Source organism: Anomaloglossus baeobatrachus, chromosome 2, assembly GCF_048569485.1.
Source record: "Anomaloglossus baeobatrachus isolate aAnoBae1 chromosome 2, aAnoBae1.hap1, whole genome shotgun sequence".
In the NCBI taxonomy this organism is placed as follows: Eukaryota; Metazoa; Chordata; class Amphibia; order Anura; family Aromobatidae; genus Anomaloglossus; species Anomaloglossus baeobatrachus.
The window spans coordinates 276,833,558-276,855,621 of record NC_134354.1 but is presented as its reverse complement, the minus strand read 5'-3'; the positions used below and the strand labels follow the sequence as shown (position 1 = coordinate 276,855,621).

The 22,064-nt window shown below is 43.3% G+C and overlaps 1 protein-coding gene across 2 annotated transcripts in view; it reads right to left on the bottom strand.

Annotated features, from left to right (window-relative positions):
- Nucleotides 1–530: 530 nt before the first annotated feature.
- Nucleotides 531–22,064, bottom strand: part of SYT2 (synaptotagmin 2) — a 223,495-nt gene continuing 201,961 nt past the window's right edge. For both annotated transcript variants that reach the window (XM_075335816.1, XM_075335817.1), the window contains exons 9-10: nucleotides 12,505–12,638; nucleotides 531–8,508 (exon numbers count right to left, since the gene is read on the bottom strand). In XM_075335816.1, coding sequence (XP_075191931.1) covers nucleotides 8,302–8,508; nucleotides 12,505–12,638 — 341 coding nt within the window. In that variant the 3' untranslated portion in view covers nucleotides 531–8,301. The remainder of the gene's footprint in view (nucleotides 8,509–12,504; nucleotides 12,639–22,064) is intronic.

Sequence of the window (22,064 nt, the reverse complement as noted above, 5' to 3'; positions counted from 1 at the left end):
AACCGCCCCCTTAGAAAGGAGGCGTTTCGCTGGTCACAGCGACGTCGTCAGGCAGGTAAGTACGTGTGACGGGTCTGGGCGATGTTGTGCGGCACGGGCAGCGATTTGCCCGTGTCGCACAACAGAGGGGGGCGGGTACCCACGCTAGCGATATCGGTCACGATATCGCAGCGTGTAAAGCGGCCTTTATAGTCTATACCTGTGCTTCTAGTTGAAAGAGCCCAAGTTTCTATCTAGCATGGTGCCAGATATAACATTTGTCCCGTAGACGTCTATAGAAGACTATTCTTTGATCTGTTTCCTATTCGTATAGAAGATTGTGAGATTGTAAGCTTGCAAATATTCCTTCTCAGCAGTAGAAAGTGAAGAAGATAATTAGTTGGCTATATAACGCACAGTCCATATGCCTATATATTGCACCTGTCTGCCTTACCTGGGTCTGGGTGACTTTTCTTAAAATCCAGATAATTGGAAGTCAACACTTCTAACATTTTAAATCACTTATAATTAAAAACCAAACCTGTAATACATTTCTTTTAATATTTCTTTATTAAGGAGACATCTTACAAAATAACAAAGACAAAACAATGATTTCACACAAACATTAAACATTTTGAGGTGAGCAGGAAAGCATAGCCCAAAAGATACCGTCCAGTAACCTCACCTCATTCATTTTCAGAAAACACTGAGACAAAGACAGTATACATGCATATTTATTCTGAGTGCACCCTCAAAGGAACACTTCTCTTGGAAATTATGGCTTTTATATCATAGCAGAAATTATTATACAGACAGCACAAGACACAGAAAGGATTCATCCTTGGGCCAGGGTAAAGGCCATAATCTATTGCATGGATACATGGCCATTAACATTTAGCAGTTTACAAGACATCACCCACACATACACAAATTGAAAAAATTGATTAAACACTGACCCGCCCATTTTCAACATGTATCTATATTTTTCTATATATCATCTATTTTATATATATATATATATCTATATATAGATTTCTATATCCATATATAGATATATATACCTATGTACTTTAATTTCTTCTTGGCATGCATACATTCAAAAATATAAGTAAAAACATAAGTTAACTCTTAGATGTATTCAAATAACTAGATTTTAAAACCTTTATATTGCCTATATTATCAAACTCATCCTATATGAGCCAAAGGCTATGTGTACACTAAGAGTAGCTGTTTTTAAAGAAAAATACTGGCACCACAGTTCAGGAAAAAAATGACAAAAGCAGATTACAGTGGGATGAATTAAATACAAAGGTGTAACTGCCAGGGAAGGCTGGGAGATAATGTCCTGATGAGTTGAACTAGTGATGAGCGAGCTCCACCATGTTCGGGTGCTCAGTACTCGTAACTACTAGTGATGAGCGAGTACTACCATGCTCCGGTGCTCGTGACTCATAATGAGTAGTTATATGCAAGCACTACCATGCTCGGGTGCTTGGCACTCGTAACTACTACTGATGAGATAGAACTTCCATGCTCAGGTGCTCATTACTCTTAGTGAGTAGTGATAAGCAAATGTTACCATGCTCAGGTGCTTGGTACTCATAATGAGCAGTTGGATGCTCGAATGGGCATGACTCATGTATCGAAAACAATGGAAGTCAATGGGGAACTGTAGCATATTTCCAGAAAACTGTTTGAGTTTCTCTTTGACTTTTATTATACTTGATACAAAAGTCGAGCCCGTCTGAGTTTCCACTGCTCGCTATGAGTACCAAGCATTTGATCATGGTAGTGCTCGCTCATCACTAGTTGCTACGAGTAGCAAGCACCCGAGCATAGTAGTGCTTGCTCATCAATAGTTGCTATAAGTACCAAGCATCCAAGCATGGTAGTGCTCATTATTAGTCGTTACGAGTACTAAGCACCCAAGCATAGCTATCCGTGCTCATGACTAGTTGTTACGAGTACCAAGCACCCGTGAATGGTAGTGCACACTCATCATTAGTCGTTATGAGTGCCGAGCACCCGAACATGGTAGTGCTCACTCATCACTAGTCATTATGAGTATCAAGTACCTGAGCATGGTAGTGCTCGCACATCACTAATCGTTAAGAGTACTGAGCACCTTAGAATCATAGTGCTCGCTCATCACTAGTCGTTACAAGTACCGAGCACCTGAACATGGTAGTGATCGCTCATCACTAGTCGTTACAAGTACCAAGCACCTGAGCATGATAGTGCTCACTCATCACTAATTGGAAGAATAAGTCACACTTTCTTGATTATTGTATTTAGGATATGGTACAACAATGCATCTTCGCCTAAGGTAAAGTCTTGCTATGACTTATTTAAAAAATTGATGCCCCTGAATCTGTGAAATGTTTTCATTAAAAACAGACACAAGTAACAGTAGAAGAGAATGTGTAAATAGCCTTATTGTTAACCTGTTTACCTCATGATAAAATCAATGTCGGCACACACTACAGGGTTAGGGTTACACTTTTTAGCTGAATGATTTTGTGTCTGAACGTTTACTATGATGTTTCAGATCACAAAAATCTATCATGTCAGTAAACAGGTTAAAAGATGAGTAAATATTTGGTCTCAATCAATATGTGCGGCACATACCTATGCCCCATGCTGTTATGTATAAAGTGTTACATGCATACTATGTACAATATATCAAACATACATCCAGCTCCTGACCACCCACTCACTTTGAACATACAGGATGTGAAGTATGTGCCATAGTGCTCAGCATGCATAATATAGCTGCTTTTTTCTCTCTACTTTCTAGTCTACCCTGTAATGTTCAACCCATTTATACTTCATGTACAATTATCTTTCCTCTGCCTTGTCTATATGGCATGTTTTACTTTTATTAAACTCTGAAACTGAAAAAATAACTCACTTTCCCGCTTTTGTAATGATTATCTGCACTTAGTTCCGTTGCAAGTAACCAAGTTTGGTCTCAAAATGTCTAAAATCATTGACTTATCTTTTCTGCATTTGCTGTGGCTCTAAATAAAATTAAACATATTATTTAGATCTACAAATTTACCTACACACAGCAATAAGCAGCGTTGAATGTCTCAAAGCTAACATATGGAAAATCTAAAGCAGTAAATTCCTACAAGATATAGGTTTTGTGGGTAATCAATAATGTTTTGTGCAGTGTGAAATATTCTGATTTGTTCTGAGCTGTCAGAAACAATGACTAGGCAATAGTACCGTGTGACGTACAGTATAATTCATGTGCTAAGGACATTAACATGTCACGTTCCCTGATCTCCAGGAAAAAAAAATCCAATAAGTCATAATTGCTAGATTTCATTGTGTCTTTCAAATAACATTGTACAGAAATTGTATTAAAAATAGTCTATTCGCACACAATGACTAATCAAACCAAGCAATTGGTGATCCCGTTTCATGTCGGAGCAATTCTGTGTACGCTCCCATCCACCTACTTGAGAGCCATCAATCTTTGCCCTTTTCTGGCTCCTATAGAGTCGGGACTGCCAATCAAGGAAAGGGGAACTGAGTGGGTGGGAAGGTGCTTTGAACTGTTTGCCAAGCTAAGGGTGCACCAGGTACTTGTACTTGATTTGTTCAGTCATTTTGTGCCATCTGACTCCCTTTACATTTTACTGCAGTATTATTACTTTATATGTGATCACCAGGGCTTCCACACCCAGCACCCCTGCCGATCAGCTGTTTTCGGTACCGCTTGTGGCAGCAGGCTGTCAGAACTGCTCAGTTCCAGAGCTGCCCCGTCTTCTGATAGCGGCCATGGCCAGGTGCTGCATATCCACTTCCTATTGATTTGAATTGGAGGAACATGTAGCTTACCCGTACACAGCCACTATCAGAAAATGGGGCAGCTCTGGAAATGAGCATTTCCAGCTGCCTACAACCGCCACTGACACCAAGAGCAGCTAATCGGCAGGGATGCTGGGTGTCAAACCCTGGCCAATCAGACATTGACAACCTATCCTAAAGATAGGTCATCAATGTTAAAGTAGTGGACAACCCCTTTAAAGTGTTGCTGATTTCAAAAACAGAGTTAAAGGGAGACTGGGACAGGTTCAGTGTATTCCGCAGGTCCTAGGTGGGATCCCACAAGCCATTTTACCTAGATATTTAGATAAAGGGCTAAGACAACTACCTGAAGCTTTGTCCTCAGTAAAGGAAGCCTAGCTAGTCATTTGTAATTAATTAATACTTGCCTCCTCCAACTTATGTAAACCTCCAAATACAGTAATCCTATTATAAAGCTCATTTTAGCACAAATCCACATGGATATATGCAGTAGTTAGCAAAGACATGCATAACATTTTTTTCAAAGAATACTTTAATTAATTATGTTGAATTAATACAATTCTAATCAATTTCTGTTTTGTATCTGCTGTTGGTCAACATGAATGCACTGTATTGGAAGATACTGTACATGTAACACTAGATTTAGAAACTCCACAGTGTGCCATGTTGGGCATCATTGCTGCTGATAGCATTCTTAGAGCAGGAGTGAATGATGGCAAACATGCCCCGTTACACCTCTCCACAGCCTATAGCATTCTCTGTTAGGGCAGGGGTGACTGTTTGTACATGTGTCCCATTGCAGCTCATAGCAAGCAATAACCCTCTTTCTTAGGGTGGGCATGACAGACAGGTCGCTGTAGGCAATTATGACACTTTGTGAGACCAGTTTTTTATTTCACTTGAATTGGAGGTGATCCGTGGGACCCGAGATTGGCCTGTAAACAGTGTGATAGAGTTGTGTTTTTTTTAACCAGGTTTAGCCCCCATCAATCTGATACTGACCACTTATCTCAAAAATAGGTCATCAATATTGAAATAGTGGAAAGTTCAGTTAAAAAGTAATGAAAAATTGAGTGACTTATATATTTATTTTTCCATAACTTATAACTAATAGAAAATTGGCAAAATCCTATTAGTTTGTATGCACTTCTCTAGTTTTTGGATCCTGCTTTAAAGTGTTTTAAATTAGAACCTGTCATGAAAAAGTGTTCTGAACTACAGGTAGCTTGTTATAAAGCAGCAGATGATTACATATGCAAGATATATATATTTACTGTGTGCCTATTGGAGTCCAATCTTGGCATGACCCATTAGATCATTGAAGAAATCGTTGAGTTAAAGAGATTGTCCACTACTTTTACAATGTTGGCCTATCCTTAAGGCCCCGTCACACTAAGCAACATCGCTAGCAACATCGCTGCTAACGAACAACTTTTGTGACGTTGCTAGCGATGTTGCTGTGTGTGACATCCAGCAACAACCTGGCCCCTGCTGTGAGGTCGTTGGTTGTTGCTGAATGTCCTGGGCCATTTTTTAGTTGTTGCTGTCCTGCTGTGAAGCACAGATCGCTGTGTGTGACAGCGAGACAGCAACAACTAAATGTGCAGGCAGCAGGAGCCGGCTTCTGCGGAGGCTGGTAACCAATGTAAACATCGGGTAACCAAGAAGCCCTGTCCTTGGTTACCCGATATTTACCTTTGATACCAGCCTCAGCCGCTCTCACTGCCAGTGCCGGCTCCTGCTCTGTGCACATGTAGCTGCAGGACACATCGGGTTAATTAACCCGATGTGTGCTGTAACTAGGAGAGCAGGGAGCCAGCGCTAAGCATTGTGCGCTGCTCCCTGCTCTGTGCACATTTAGCTGCAGCACACATCGGGAAATTAACCCCATGTGTGCTGTAACTAGGAGAGCAGGGAGCCAGCGCTAAGCAGTGTGCGCTGCTCCCTGCTCTGTGCACATGTAGCTGCAGCACACATCGTGTAATTAACCTGATGTGTGCTGTAACTAGGAGAGCAGGGAGCCAGCGCTCAGTGTGCGCTGCTCCCTGCTCTCTGCACGTGTAGCTCCGTGCGGTGGTAACCAAGGTAAATATCGGGTTGGTTACCCGATATTTACCTTAGTTACCAAGCGCAGCATCTTCCACGCGGCGCTGGGGGCTGGTCACTGGTTGCTGGTGAGCTCACCAGCAACTTGTGTAGCCACGCTCCAGCGATCCCTGCCAGGTCAGGTTGCTGGTGGGATCGCTGGAGCGTTGCAGTGTGACATCTCACCAGCAACCTCCTAGCAACTTACCAGCGATCCCTATGGTTGTTGGGATCGCTGGTAAGTTGCTTAGTGTGACTGGACCTTTAGAATAGGTCATCAATGTCTGCATCCACCCAAGTAGGTGGCAGGAAATGCTTTGTTCTGAACATACCCAGTTAACTGATATTCAAATGAACAGGAGGCGGAAGTGCAGTACCTTACCGTGGCCACTATCAGAAGATGGAGCAGCTTCAGAATTGAGCATTTCCAGGTCCGACACCAAGAACAGCTGAATGGAGGAGTGCCAGATCTCAGACACTGGCCAATCAGTCCTTGATGACCTATCCTAAGGATAAGCAATCAATGTAAAAGTAATGCATAAGCTCTTTCCTATTAGTTTTAAGCCCATAGAAGCTGTCTACTTGGGCACATTTTAATATTTCTGTAAAGACAGTAACAGCATAGTGGATTAAAGTTTATCTTCACACAATGGCGTAAATGAAATAGAGTAAATTAATTGATACTGCGGTTTTGAAATTCACAGCATGACAATTATGCTGCGTATTTCATCTTGCTCCTGTCGATATTGCTAATGATTTTTTTTGTCCCATATGAATCAACCCTTTAAACTCTTCTATAACTCACAGAGACACAGTTAAGATATTCCTTTTGGCTGCACCTAACAATGGTCTATTTATAAAATATTTTTCATACAAAAACTGGACTGAGTAAATTATAAACCCATTTTGCAATAATAAGATCTTGATGTTATTCATAAAAGATAAAAAGAATAAACTCTTTCAAAAGTAATTGTATGGTCATTTAGAACCCAAGATTCGTAAGAAAATAGGATTTATTCAGAAGCCGACACAACTGTCATACTGCTTTACTCTGCCTTTCTTTGAGACTCAATTCTATATGTTTTATTAAACAATGATACCGAAAATATATACAGTATATTAATATAAATTAAACTAGATCCTATATCTGAAAGTTCTTTTGTACCTTTTTTTTATCCTTCATTGAAACAATTTCTATTTTCCTGATAAATGCCAGTTTATTTTAAGGTTTATCACATAGTCCCCAATCCACCAAAGAGTTTATGCCAGAAAATGTGCATATAATACTTTTGGCATTTTCACAACAGTTTTCGACCGGAGGACACTGAGAAGATGCATCCACCTCTTAATGAGTTTGGCGCACCCTACTCCAAAATGCCCCTTCATGAAGACTGGAATGTATAATACCATTCTTATTAAATCGGACCTTGTCCAACTAAATCAGTCAAGATTTGGAAAAACAGAGCTACCTTGAGTAACCAACTGTTCCTCTTTGTCTTCTTTTCTTTTGTGACGTCCATTTACAATAACAAACTGCTTTGCGCAGCATATTAAATAGCAATATGTTCCCTATCTGACGCTTAATAAGTATTTAGTAATGTTATGACCAGCATTATTATAATAGCTATTTCACTATTTCTACCAGGTATTGTTATTAATGCAATATTCATTCCATTAAATATTACGTAGGTGAATATGCACTCTACCTAGTTACGTCGTTGATAAGAGACTAGTTGTAAAAATATGGAAGACGTTTCAATGAAGGGAGCATGTCTTAATGTGCCCTCTCATTGAAATACAGCAAAATATAAAATAACAATATTGAGGTTAATCTTGTTGTAGTGACCTCTTAATCACAATGAAAAATGTGTACATATACAACAGGAAGATGAAATATTAATCTCACTTTTGACATCCGGCATAAGAAAATGTCTATCGCCTTTCAGCCTATAAGCATATCGACGGTTTCTCAGTCCTTATCTTAAATTTTGTACATAAAACAAAAGAACATATGAGAAATATTCTTCAACTCTTCACCTAATGGAGATGGGTGTTTCATTTAGACTATTTACTGTGTAATTGTCAAAGTGATTGTATATATCAATATAATTTAACGCATCATTTTGGAAGACTATTATGTCACATGTTTCCTTCATCTAACTTAAGAAAACAATACAAAATTGCAGAGAACACATAAAAGAGTGAGGCATATAGCCCAAATATGCTTTTGAAATTGACCCAAAGAAACTTCAAAAACATGTATACCGAAACTGCATCGTTTCCCGTTGACACTTCTTTATGTGTTCGTTAAGTCTTGGCTGCTGTGTTGTAGGGAGAGCCGGTGAGTTAGCAGAAGGTGCTTATAGTCTGCATAGCAGAGTGTGAAGGGGTAAGGGGAAGAGATGTATAAAGGGCTCATTACTTCTTGGAGCCCAGAGCAAGGTCCACCTCCTCTTCTGGCTTGAGTGGGTGCCACTGAGCAATGGGACGTCTTGGATTAGCCAGCATGTCAGACCAATGGCGTAGCTCAGTTCCTGAGGCGCTGCAGCCAACAAAGACCTTGCCAATTGCCTCATTCTTACCTAGCTTGTCGTAGTCCAAAACAGTAATTACAACTTGCACTTTCTGTGAGAAATATGTACAGAGAAAAAAATTACACAAGAAAAGAATAAATGTATCACATAATATAAAAAAATCATATCTGACACAGAATTATCCATCTTTGATAAGCAAAACTTGAGTGCGGACTGGAAAAAGATGATTTAGCTAGCTAAAAACATGAATGAAGGTAAATCAATAATAAAGTATACTATAATTAATAATCACAAATAATGAAAATATGTCTTAGAAAGTAAATGGGGGAGCACTAAAATGCTTGAGTGCTCGGTCCTCAAGTCGAACAAGTGAGACACTCTGAAAGGGCTCAACTGAAGTAACAAGTATAATGGAAGTCAATGATGGGCCAGTTAATTTCTCCGCCCGCATTTAGCCAGCCACGAACAGAGCATTTCTAGTAGGAGGGAAGGTGGGTTTTTTATTTTTGACACCCTACGTCTGAGAGCGTTGTTTTATCCCCAGGAAAGTCATTCAGAGACTGCAGATGGTTCTCCCTGGGGAGTCGTCTGCACACATCATGCAGTGAAGCAAGCCTGTGCGTTGTGGGTGTTGTTTCACGCCAGCAATACTCGGCCGAGTTCCACAAGTAAGAGAGTACCCTGATGCTCGATTGAGTAACAAGCAATTCTGAGCAGGCTCACGCATCACTAATTATTATTAGATTATTATTATTATGATTATTAGATGCTTATATAGCATCTGTGGCATATTTGTTGGATGTATTCAAAGTCTTCAGTAAAATGCATTAAATGAATTTTAGAAAATTCCAAGCATGCCCAGTGGAATTTAAGAGCATTCCAAATTCCCCTTTAGAATAAATACACACATAGAGTATTTGCAGCATATTTTCAGCAGTGTTTCAGTTAAGCAAATTTGCACTGTAATACAGCGCCAAATAAGTAAATGCGATCTTAAAAAAATCTTATCTACATGTCACAGAAATTATCCACAACTAAACTGACTTTTCATGTGGATTAGAAAATAGCAAAAAAGAAGCTCTTGTGACATGAGTGATAAGTTAGAGTGAGGTTACATCAGAAGACATTGAGATTAGATTAAGAGGACAGGTTGTGGACAGCCTTCTAAGTTATTGTTGGTATTTTGGACAGAATTTTCTAGTATCCAGTTAATCGACTTAAGCGGGTTTTACATGCTACGACATCGCTCAAGTGATCTCGTTGTGGTCACGGAATTTGTGACGCACATCTGGTCGCTTTAGCGATGCCGTTGCGTGTGACACCTATGAGCGATTTTGCATCGTCGCAAAAATGTGCAAAATCGCTCATCGGTGACATGGGGTTCCATTCTCAAATATCGTTACTGCAGCAGTAGCGAAGTTGTTCCTCGTTCCTGCGGCAGCACACATCGCTCCGTGTGACACCGCAGGAACGAGGAACCTCACCTTACCTGCGTCCCAGCTACAATGCGGAAGGAAGGAGGTGGGCAGGATGTTACGTCCCGCTCATCTCCGCCCCTCCGCTTCTATTGGGCGGCGGTTCAGTGACGCTGCTGTGACGTCGCTGTGACGCTTAGAAAGGATTCGGTTCGCCAGTCACAGCAATGTCGCAGGGAAGGTAAGTCCATGTGACGGGTCCGGGCGATGTTGTGCGACACGGACAGCGATTTGCTAATGTCGCACAACAGATGGGGGCGGGTACGCTCGATAGTGATATCGATATCGCAGAGTGTAAAGTACCCTTTATTTCACCTGCGGTACCGATATCGTAGTGTGTAAAGAGGCCTTTAGAGAGAGACCACTAAGACAGCATATTTTTGCCATGTTCAATTGTTCTATACAAAGTCCTGCTAACAAAAAAAGTGCTCCAGACAATTTTCCAAATTAAACTAATCCCACCTAAACAAAAAAAATAAAAAGACCTCAGTAAATCCTCATTAAATTAAATTAAGCAGATTTTGTTGCGGAATTGACAGAGTATTTTTCTGCAAAAGCTAATGAAAGAGAAAAAATTGTGAATGAAAACCTTACTGTTTTAGACTGCCATGCTCTTCATATAGAATATAGAACATACCAGCCAGGTCACTGCTGTGGTGAACCAAGCAATGATTATAGGATGACTTCAACACTGCTAGACAGGAGTGCTACCTCCTACCTCACAGTTACAGAAGTTTAGGCAAAACCCCAAAAAAGAGGGGTCTGAAACATGAGGCTCCATTGTGTAGCCCTCTGAACTTCTGAGATGATCAGGTCCAGGGAGTCAGGGGACAGCCAATACCAATGCTCTTTTTCAACTGAATGTGCATCCTTAGATGCACATTCAATTTTACTGTACCACGGTGCAAAGACCAGCTCACCGCACCACAATACTAGTCACCGCCACACGCTGCCCCAGATGTGGAAGAGGAAGAGGACGCTGTTCACCAAGGGAGCGAGGTCAGATGAAGCAATTTTTTTTTAATGTGAAGACAATAATATCTGGAGTGAACAACTATCTACATAAGGTAAATAGATTTTTTGATGCAAAGTTACAACCACTGGTAGAATGTATGCCATCCTACACTAAAGATACTGTAGATTTATATGAAAAGATCGATGGTCTACATATTGACAAGGACATATTATTGGTAACATGTGATGTGGAGTCCGTATATATACCAATATACGCCACAATGATGGTGTGTGGCCAACAGAATTTTTTCTCCACACAAGTATTTCTCCGATTATGAGTAACTTTGTTATTCAATTGGTACAATTTACATTATCTCACAATCTTTTTCTTGTTAAGGGGTCCTTCTACCTGTATCTAAAGGGTACTGCAATGGGAGCATCCTTTGCCCCTTCATATGCTCATTTTTTCCTGGGGCTGTGGAAAAGGGACTTCTTCCAGTCAGATGGACACCCATCAACGTATCGAGTCCTTTGAATTCACCGTATGGTATAGAACGGGTTGTATGCTGAGGATGACAACTATTTGACAGCAGCAATGTATTGCCTGCTATTTCTTTTCAGTAAAAAGAAATGTCAATGTGCTTTACAAGTGGGTTACTGGTCAGGAGAATATCTAAAAAGGGCACCTGGTTATTAATAGGTACAAGAGTGAACCTCAAATTATAACCATTGTTATTAAGATTAGCGATGAAATAAGAGATGGTCGACATGTCTCCTGACCAAACTTATAGCAGGTCATTCAGATATCGACCGCAGTCAGACAGTGGACGGAAAAAAAAACCCAGGTTGTCTGTATTGAAAATAAACTGTTCCTCCCACCTGGCCATGTAGAGGATCGCTAACGAAAGGAGAAATTTTGACCTCATGGGAGTGCCCTCCACCTGGAGGAATAATTTAGTTGAACATAAAATAATTATGACCAAGATAATCACTTACTGAAAGATTTGAATTTGGCTTTATAGCCACTATATTTATCCTGATGAAATTGGATAGCAACAATGGCCAAGCTGTGTGGAATGACAGCGTATAGACTTATAACAAGTGGAGCCTTCATCTTTCTTGTGTAAAGAACTATTTTCTTTCTTAGACCTTGTGACATTTTTCTTAGATTTGGTGACATTGCTAACAGTTTCAAATGGGAAGGGGTTCTTCTCTGTTCACTAACACCATAGTTTTATAGTCAACTGTCTGCAGGACAACTTTTTCATGGATAATTACTTACCTGTGGTTGAATTCTTGTTAATTAGAATTTTAGCGTTTCTCCTAAGACTTACATTAGGGTATAATCATTTTTGCAGCATAGTCTTAAAAGAATTTGTTAGACAAATTACATTTTTGGGTGAGCAAAATAACAATCTTGTTTGCACTCAATGGCCCTCATTTGTGGGAGTATTTTGTAGTACCGTATGGAATATCATGGAAAATGTTGATTCTGAAAGGAAACTAAAAGTTTTTCTGACAAATCTGTCGAGGTATACTCATTTATGCTGAGCACTGTATAAAGTTATACATATTCAATAAATATATATATATATATATATATATATAAAATTCTGTCAAGTATTATTATGCTTATTCATGAAGAAATGTTATTATACCTGGATTTGTTCAAATGGAATCTCAAAGCTAAACGACTCATTGAAGTACGGATTCAGGGTCTTCTTTTTCACTGTAGTTTTCTTCTTTTTGAGTCTTTTACCATTTTGCATGAGGTGAATCTTAACATATGGATCTAAAATTAAATTAGAAAAACTTTTTAAAATAACGTTTATACATGTATTAGCCTTTCTGCAGAGCTTTAGATATACAATATGCTATGGTTCAATATTCCTTCCACCTTTATTATTATTTGTTTATATAGCTCCATTAATTCCACAGCATTTTACAAATGTGATCACCACTGTCCCCATTAGGGCTCACAATCAATATTCCCTATCAGTATGTCTTTGGAGCGTGGGAGGAAACCGGAGAACTGGGAGGAAACCCACACAACGGGGAGAACATACAAACTCCTTGCATATGTTGTACAAGGTGGAATTTGAACTCAGAACCCAAACCACTACTTACCACTGAGTCATTGTGGTGCACCTTGTCAGGTGTTAGAGATACTGTACAGCCGATTTTCTTACTTACTCTGCTTATGCTATAGTAGAATTGCAATTGTAGTCTTTTGCTTTAATTTCTTCTGAATCTGCATGATCCAGGTCTGTATCAGCTGCTGTGGTTTGATTATTTCACCCAGCTCCGGCCTGGTCATGTCAGGGGTTAACTCCTCCCTGCGTCACTCCAGTTTCCGGGACACTATATCCTGGTGCTGCACCTCCAGTTCAGTTGCAATGATAGTTTATGCTCTGCAGCATGTGTTACTAGCTCTGGTAAGTTACCTCATCTGTTCTGCCTCCCAGCTACCTTGTTCTGACCCATACTCTCCTCCGTTTATCCATCTGTTCTAGTCCCTGACTACCCGCTCCTGTCTACTGTGTACCCTTTCCTGTCTGTCATATCCCAGTAGTCGTGTGTGCAGTGGTTGCCAGGCCACAGCGCAGCCACTCGGTAACTCCTTGCCTCCCGTTCGCCGCTCCACTGCAAGGATGCTTTTGCCACAGTCCATTCATTCTCTGAGTCAATAAAGCAGACATCGGCATATTTTCCTTAAACAACCGAATTTTAGTGATCTTTATTACAGGGACTTTTTCCATTCGCATTACACAGGCACCACTTCTGGTCTCGATGGGGTTCCCTCGAGACTCCACTTCAATATTTAATTTATCAGCCGACCGCTTTCCTGGCACCTGGGCTCCATCGGACACCACTAGGCCCCTCATTCTCCCGTCTCACGTCACGCTGCACGAACCGATTCAAATAGTCCTTAACCCTATCCGTCCCACCCACAGGGATTAGCTTGCGCTTTGGAAGGGCTACGAGCGACAGCACTCCTCCATTCATACTTTTGGCCAGGACCTACCCTTCTCTGTTAAGGGCCCACCGACCTTCAGTCTCGCAGGGAATTTCTTTCGTTTTTTTTTTATCCAGGAAAGAACATACATGACCCTGACTGACTGGAGTAAACACCGCTTCTAGGGACGCAGCTCCACAGTCCTCTCAAGAGCAGGACCCCACATGTCTGGGATCACAGGGCTGACCCTTAGGATCTTGAATTAATACAATATTATGGCCTCTTGTCTCTATCTCCTCCTGGGTACTCTCCTACCCTCCTTCTATATCCTTTCCTCTACATACCCCATCCTCCTCCTTTCTCTTAACCCTTGTTCTGCCTAACCAGGTGCCAGGGCAGCTGTCACAGAACCTCATTGCCACCTGGTGGCCATTTACAAAATAAACAATACATGTTACTACAGCAGAAAAACCTTCTGAGTTTCGGCTACTTCTGAAGGAGGGTTGTGTAGCCTTGACCCTCCCTACAACTTAACCACGATTTGATTATCCCTGTGCTATTGACGAGACCTCCTGCTGCTGATCTGGTTTACTGACTACTTTACTGCACTCTGGTGGTTTGCCTGCTAACTGCACCCTGAAGCTACACTGTTTGTAGCTTCAGCGCCTCTCTTAGTACAGTGTGACATGCAGTATCTTTATTGTGAAAAGTTGCAGACAGTTTTCATATTGCTTTGTTATAAATTTTTCACTCATTTCATTTACTAGGTTATTATTTTTTATATCCTGTATTATTTCTTATATACATGTGCTATATAGTATAGGATTATAGCAACTCATTTCCTCTGGATCACAGGATATACAGGTACAAGTAAGAGTGGGTGCCTTTGTAGACATTTCCATTTTTTAACCCCAGGTACACCCCAGTGTGGCCTTGGATGTCTGAAACATCAGTGGGTGTGGGGTTATTGGAATTACACAGGGAGGATATAATATATTGACTGCATTATCTATCTGACTGCATTTTATGCGATAAAACCGCTCCGGCACATTAATTTCTAATTTTCCACCAGCCAGGGCTATACCCAAATAAAGGATTTGTAAAAAAGCTATTTGAATCTAGTTTTTTTATGATGACCAGAATATTAATTATTTATTTTTTCTTAGATTTCCCTTAGCTCAAATAAATTACTATTTTATTTTAGCTCAGGTTTATTCACTATTTAATTCTTATTCCTTTTTTTTTTTTTGCTTTATACCTTGCTGCAAAGAAAATAGTAGGGGTACGAGCGACAAATATTGGTTGTTACCTATACTTTTACAAATTAAAGATTTGGTGCACTACAGTACATATTACTATAAAATATTGTTTCTAAGATGTGTCATTTTCTTACACAGTTCTAGTTTCTGCTCCCATAGATGACCATATTTATAAAACTCGATCATAGTATGAACTGAGCTATTCTCAGGTGTCATCCTCATTGCCTCCGCTATTTTTCCTCATTCATTTTTTTCACTGATGCAGGTAGATTGTCTGAACTTTATCTATTGACTCTTAGCAGTTAAAAAGCAAATGGAATAGTGATATGTAAATTATGTCTTGTATTTGATGCATTTTATATGGCTCCTTATAGACTTTTATGGCAGTGTCTAATCCGCAGAATGCATGAGAATAGGACATGTAGGTAGGCAGGTATTTATCAAGCCGTGTATTACTGACACCTGATCTAGGGCCCTGTGCCCCGTTCGTGCTTCGGTCCCAGCGGTATCTCCGGTACCCGACCTGGCGACCTCTCTCCTGTGCCCCGGGGTCACCGTTGCACGGACCCAGCTCAGGCACGTCTGCACACCTCTCCTGTGTGCCACACTCCTCTAGACTCTCTACTGACTGCTGACCCCTCCCACCATACTGGCTAATCGTAGGGACTCGTTCCTTTCCATGGCATCATCCCCTTACATGGTTAACCCTATATGCCTGATGTGGAGTGAAGAACTAGGATTTTGGTTGTGCTTTGGTGGTATCAGCACTGGTACTCCAGGTCCCAGGGGGTAGGTCCTGCATCGCCAAGAAGATGCAGTTCCTTGTGGTGCCCTGAGTGGCTCAGGGGTGCTACATTCCCCCTTGGTTAAACACAGTACGTCCTTGGGCTGTAAGTGAAATAGAGTTTTATTGTAACCACAATAGAAAAAGTATTTAAATAATACATAATGTTCTTCCCGCACAGGGGAGGCTCATTTCTTAAATGTTGCAAACTTTAAGTATCCCCCCCATGAACCCATCACCCAAAAAGGTCCTGGTTCCCCAAAACCCTTGGAGGAGGCAGGTCATCGGTCCCTGAGGTGACCAGGTCTGGGCCATCTCTATCCCAGACCTTTCCTCCAACCTTCCTCTCCTTGGTGGTGGTATCAATGTTCTGATGGTGAAAAGGATTACTCTGGGAGGCACACTTGGTGCAACTATTTACAATAAAAGTTTTTGGCTGCTGCCAGTCCTGCAGCCGTGGTTCATATTCAAACTAACTTTTCAAACAGGTCAATCAGGTTACTGTTCCAGAGATTATTCAACATTTTTCAGAACTTTTTTTTTTCAGATTTATGCAAAGACTTTAAAGAAAATAACAAATGCATGCACACATTAAACAACAACAATTTCAACTGCTGGGGTAGCCTGATTCCGCTACCACAGCATGGAGGACCTTGGAAATGGTGGGGGAGTAGGAGGAGCTGGCAGGGACAGATCATGGATCTTCTGCACATCAAGAGCATACCAGCCCCTCTCTCCATGATGCCTGGTGTACGTGACCACGTCACCCAGGTGCAGGTCACGGTCTGGATGTCCCTGTTTCAGGTGGTCCAGCACATCCCTGCGGGACACGAATATGCCCGCATGTATTCCGGGCTCCTTTATAAACCCCCAACCTTTTTGCGGGGACCCCGCGGACACTCCAGGTATCTCTGTGCAGGCTTTGTTTCTCCTGCAAATCTCGGGCGACCACTTGCCTTTTCTTGGCAGACCGAGCCTGTCGCTCCTGGTTCAGCTGAAGGATGGTGGCTTGGCAGCCCTCCTCTTCCACTGCAGCCCTCTGTGCCGCAGCAGCCATACCGGACTCACTCTCGAACCATACGCTCCCTGAACCCGATCCAGCTCCATATCAAACCAGGGCATGGTTCCGCGAGCCGGAGGGACAGACATCTTGTCTTTTGCAGGTTTGCTGCTTTAGTGCTGCAGAGCTGGTGTCGCTTCCGCATACCAGGGTGCATTCTGCCGGCGCCCTTCCGACTTCCTGTGATTAGTTTCACTTTTGCATGTTGCCACTCCCAGGGGGCAGGGTCGGCTTTTGTGCTCTTTTGGGCACAGTGATGGCGCAGCCAATTTTTCAGTATTAAAGATGGTTACAGTCTTTACACAAACGGTCCATTAAATACAGTTCCTTAAGGCACACATCAACCGTGTTAACGGGCCTTGTCTGTATCCTGTTCGTGACCCCAGGAAAAAGAAGCTGTCGCGTCCAGGAAAGAGGGTACTCGGCCCAGGTGGTTGCAAATGGGAATGTCACTCTGCTGGCAGTTGCCCGGTCCCGTGCCCTGGGGCTTCTTTTATAAAAGGGGGTATTTACAGTGGTGCTAAGAGTTAATGTCATGTGACATCACCTGCGGGTTGCGGTTAAGGATGGAGAACCGCCGCTGCTAAATGCCAGAGCTGGTGGTGATTGCAGCAATGGTGTTAGGCCCTCCGCAGGTAGGGCCGTGCCTGGGAGATTATGAGGGGTAATAACGGAGACCACACCAGGTTGTCTTTAATAGTCACTACTCACTTGGACCCAGAGGTTGCTGGTTCAGGGCCCTTGGAGTATCAGTGACAATGTAGTGACGCAGGTTGCTCTGTCCCCGGCACTCTCTGTTGCTTGGGTCTCCATAGCATGGAGCGTTTGGGACCCTACTGTCCCTTTTGGGGTACAGTCTCCTTCTCCGTACGGCAGGCAGTGTGGACCCTGTGGGGAGGTAAGTTTCCAAACCCCGATCCTAGTTTACTGCTGATGCCCCCAGATTATTTGGTTCGGTGAAGTCCGTGAAGGTGTCCTCACCGGGCAGGTATTTATCAAGCCGTGTAGAACTGGTGCCTGATCTAGGGCCCTATGCACCGTTTGTGCTCCGGTCCCAGCGGTATCTCCGGTTCTCGACCTGGCGACCTCTCTCCTGTGCCCCCGGGTCACCGCTGCACGGACCCAGCTCAGGCACGTCCGCACACCTCTCCTGTGTATGCTCCTCTAGACTCTCTACTGACTGCTGACCCCTCCCACCAGGCTGGCTAATCCCAGGGACTTGCTCCTTTCCATGGCGACCATCCCCTTACATGGTTAACCCTATATGCCCGGTGTGGAGTGGAGAACTAGGATTTTGGTTGTGCTTTAGTGGTATAGGCACTGGCACTCTAGGTCCCAGGGGGTAGGTACTGCATCCCCAAGAGGATTCAGTTCCTTGTAGTGCACTGAGTGGCTCAGAGGCACTACATAAGTATGACAAAAGACAGTGGAGGGAGCCAAGGAATGTGCGAGGAGAGATTATAAGGGGAGATAATGGGTGAGGAGACAGTATGGGCAGGGAGGCAAGGTGTGATAAGGCAGTATTGGCAGAGGGAATGTGTGAGGGGACAGTATTAGAGGAATGTGTGAGGAGGTAGTATGGGTGGGGGAGATGTATAAGAAGATGTATAAGGAGGCAGTATGGGCAGTGGTATTTGTGAAGAGACACTCTGGGCAGGGGGATAATTTATGAGGAAACAGTATGGCCAGTGGGGAAATGTGTGAGGAGACAGTATGGATGGCGGCACAAATGTGTGAGGAGACACTATGGGCAGGGGGGAATGTAGGATGAAATAGCATTCGCAAGGTGGGAATTTGTGAGCAAGTGTGACCAAGGAGGAACTTGTGAGGGGACAAGATCGATGCCAAGGAGTCGTAAAGTGTAAAAGGACAGTATGGGGGAAAATCTGTGAGAGGACAGTATGGGAAGTGGGTAAAATGTGTGAGGGGTCAGTATGTGCAGGGGAAATGTGCAGGGAGAACTATAGGATAGGGATAACTTTAATGGCGAAACTTACTCAATTTCTGGCAATGGCCCACACAGGCTAACATACGCCTAATTCATTAAGTGGCACGTGCCATTAATTAATAATGCGCTTTATACTCCAGTGGGCCCCTTCAGTAGGACTGGCATGCGAAACGCCAGTCGCAATAAATCAACCCCTTAAAGGGAATCTGTCAGCAGGTTTTTAATCATGTAAGATGAAGATAGAATGCTGTAAGGGTTAACAGAGAGAATTCAGGGATGCCTGTCTTATCCAGGTCCAATATGTTGTTTATTTGGTATGTGTTACGGTTGCTGTGGCACTGGAGTCTATGTCCAGATTTCTTGCTACTGCACATGTGCGAGCACTGGAGACTATGTCTAGATTTCTTGCTACTGCACATGTGCAAGCGCTGGAGACTAAGTCCTATCTTGGAGCCATTGCACATGTGCGGGTGACACCATCGCTGACACGAGGTCACATGTCTCTGACACCTTCTATGCCGATTGGCTACCGGTTATGTGCTTGTGACACGTGGTCACATGTCTCTGACACCTTCTATGCCGATTGGTCATGTGCTTGTGACACTTTGCTCGGTGATAGGCCAGCGTGACGTCATTCCTGTCGTTCTGGCAGCAGATTGGCTCTGGTGTCCTCAATCTTGGATGAGGCACAGAGTCTATATAAGACCCTGACGCACGCCGCACAGCTCTCAGTCCTCTTGGTTCATGCATGAGAGTAGACGCTCTGTGCACGTTCCTCTAGGCATCTCTCTGTCTATGTTAGGTGAGCGCTACCGACAGGGTAGCGTTCTTATACCTTACAGCTTCGGCTGCAGTTCGTATCCTTACCTCTTAGGGGAGCGGACATAGGCAGGTGCCTGAGGCACATGGTCTGGCTGGGCCTTGTGATTCTACTCGGAGGTGGACGTTGCCGCTAGGGTAACGTTCCTTATACTGTGTCTGGCAGTTGTTTGTATCCTCGCACACTAGGGGAGCGAACAGAGGTAGGAGCTTTGTGCGGCTTATGCTGCTGTCCGTCTCTTTTGCACCACTAGAAGAGCGGACCTAGGCAGGTGCCATATCTAGTGGTTCGTGTCCTCGCACACTAGTGGAACGAACGCAGGTAGGAGCTTTGTGCGGCTTACGCTGCTGTTCGTCTCTTTTGCACCACTAGAAGAGCGGACCTAGGCAGGTGCCATATCTAGTGGTTCGTGTCCTCGCACACTAGTGGAGCGAACGCAGGTAGGAGCTTTGTGCGGCTTACGCTGCTGTCCATTTCCTGGCACCACTAGAGGAACGGACCTAGGTAGGTGCCATTTCACACTCACTGCCTTTGTCTCTGTGATTATTAACAGAGACCATTCCACACACCCTCCAAGTAAGGGAGGAATTGCCTTATTTACTAATTATATTCCTCTGTGAGTTTAACAGAGGTATTGCACTCTGCCATAGTCTGCAGCAGAGTCTTTGCACGGTGGACCCTGACTGTCTGTTACTCCTTTAGGTTTTATTATCAGACAGCACCCCGTAACATTAGGACTGAGCCAAGGGTCTGGCAGTTATGGCAGAATATCAGCAGTTACACCGTTACATACAAGTACTTGAGTCACGGCTCAAGAGTATAGAGGATAAACCTCAGACCATGGTGACATCTGCACATGATCCTCGACTTGCTCTGCCAAACAGATATTCTGGCGATGCCAGATCATGTCGTGGTTTCATTAGTCAGTGTCAGATACACCTAGAGGTCAACTCTTCTCGCTTCTCTACGGAGAGGTCCAGAGCAGGCTTTATCATCTCCTTACTTCAGGACAAAGCCTTAGAATGGGCGACTCCCCTATGGGAGCGCTCTGATGTGGTTACTCTGAGACATCAAGACTTTCTTGATGCTCTTAAGGCGGTATTCATGGGTCCGCAGGTTACCCATGATGCGGCCCTGAGACTGTTAGATCTATCTCAGGGTTCGTTATCCACTAGTTCTTATGCCATTGCTTTTAGAACTATGGTGGCAGAACTAGATTGGCCAGAGAAGGTGTTGATTCCTATCTTCTGGAGAGGGTTGGCAGGCTATGTTAAGGATGCTCTTGCTACTCGTGAGGTCCCTGCTTCTCTGGAAGACTTGATCACAGTAGCAACGAGGATCGACGTACGCCATAGGGAACGTAGACTCGAGGTCTCTTCCTCACGCCCTAAGCATCGGGCTATTCCAGTTGTTGAGGGTCCACTACCATCTTCCTCAGCATCTGAAACATCTCCCACTCCTATGGAGTTAGGTCATACGTCCTCCAGACTACGCAAGTCTGGTCCTCCTAGATGTTACGTATGTCGTCAGGCTGGGCACTATGCCAACAAGTGTCCTAGCCGTCAGGGAAACTCCCAGGCCTAGTAACCATTAGAGGGGGGTTACTAGAGACGTCTTCTGCACCCTCTAAGTGTAGTATCCCAGGTCAGCTCTCATTCTCTGAGAATACATGGCCTATTATGGCTTTTGTGGATTCCGGAGCTGACGGGACTTTTGTGTCCTCAGGATTTGTAAAGAGACACAATATTCCCTCTATCATGTTAGAGGCGCCTATTCCTGTCCGTGTTGTTAATGGAACTATGTTGTCTGACTCCATTACATTGAGGACAGTTCCCTTGCGCCTTTCCCTGTCTCAGGGTCACATAGAGGAGATTTCTTTTCTTGTTTTGCCTGAGGGTATAGATGATGTCCTTCTGGGTCTCCCATGGCTTCGGACTCATGCTCCTCACATTGACTGGGAGTCCGACAGCATTATTAGTTGGGGTTCGAAATGTCAGTCCCGATGTCTTCCCTTACCACCTAAGGTCGTTGCGGTTGCATCAACTGATCTCTCTCCCATACCTACACCCTATTTGGATTTCGCTGACGTGTTCTCCAAACAGGGTGCTGAGGTTCTTCCACCCCATAGGCCGAAAGACTGTGCCATAGACCTTATCCCAGGTTCGGTTCCACCTAAGGGCAGGGTTTACCCCCTGTTGATACCTGAGTCGGAGGCCATGTCGACCTATATAAGAGAGAGTTTAGAGAAGGGGTTCATTCGTAAGTCTGTCTCTCCCGCAGGAGCTGGGTTTTTTCTTTGTTCGGAAGAAAGAGGGTGATTTGCGTCCCTGCATAGATTACAGGGGTCTCAACGCAATCACAATAAAGAACAAATACCCGTTACCTTTAATT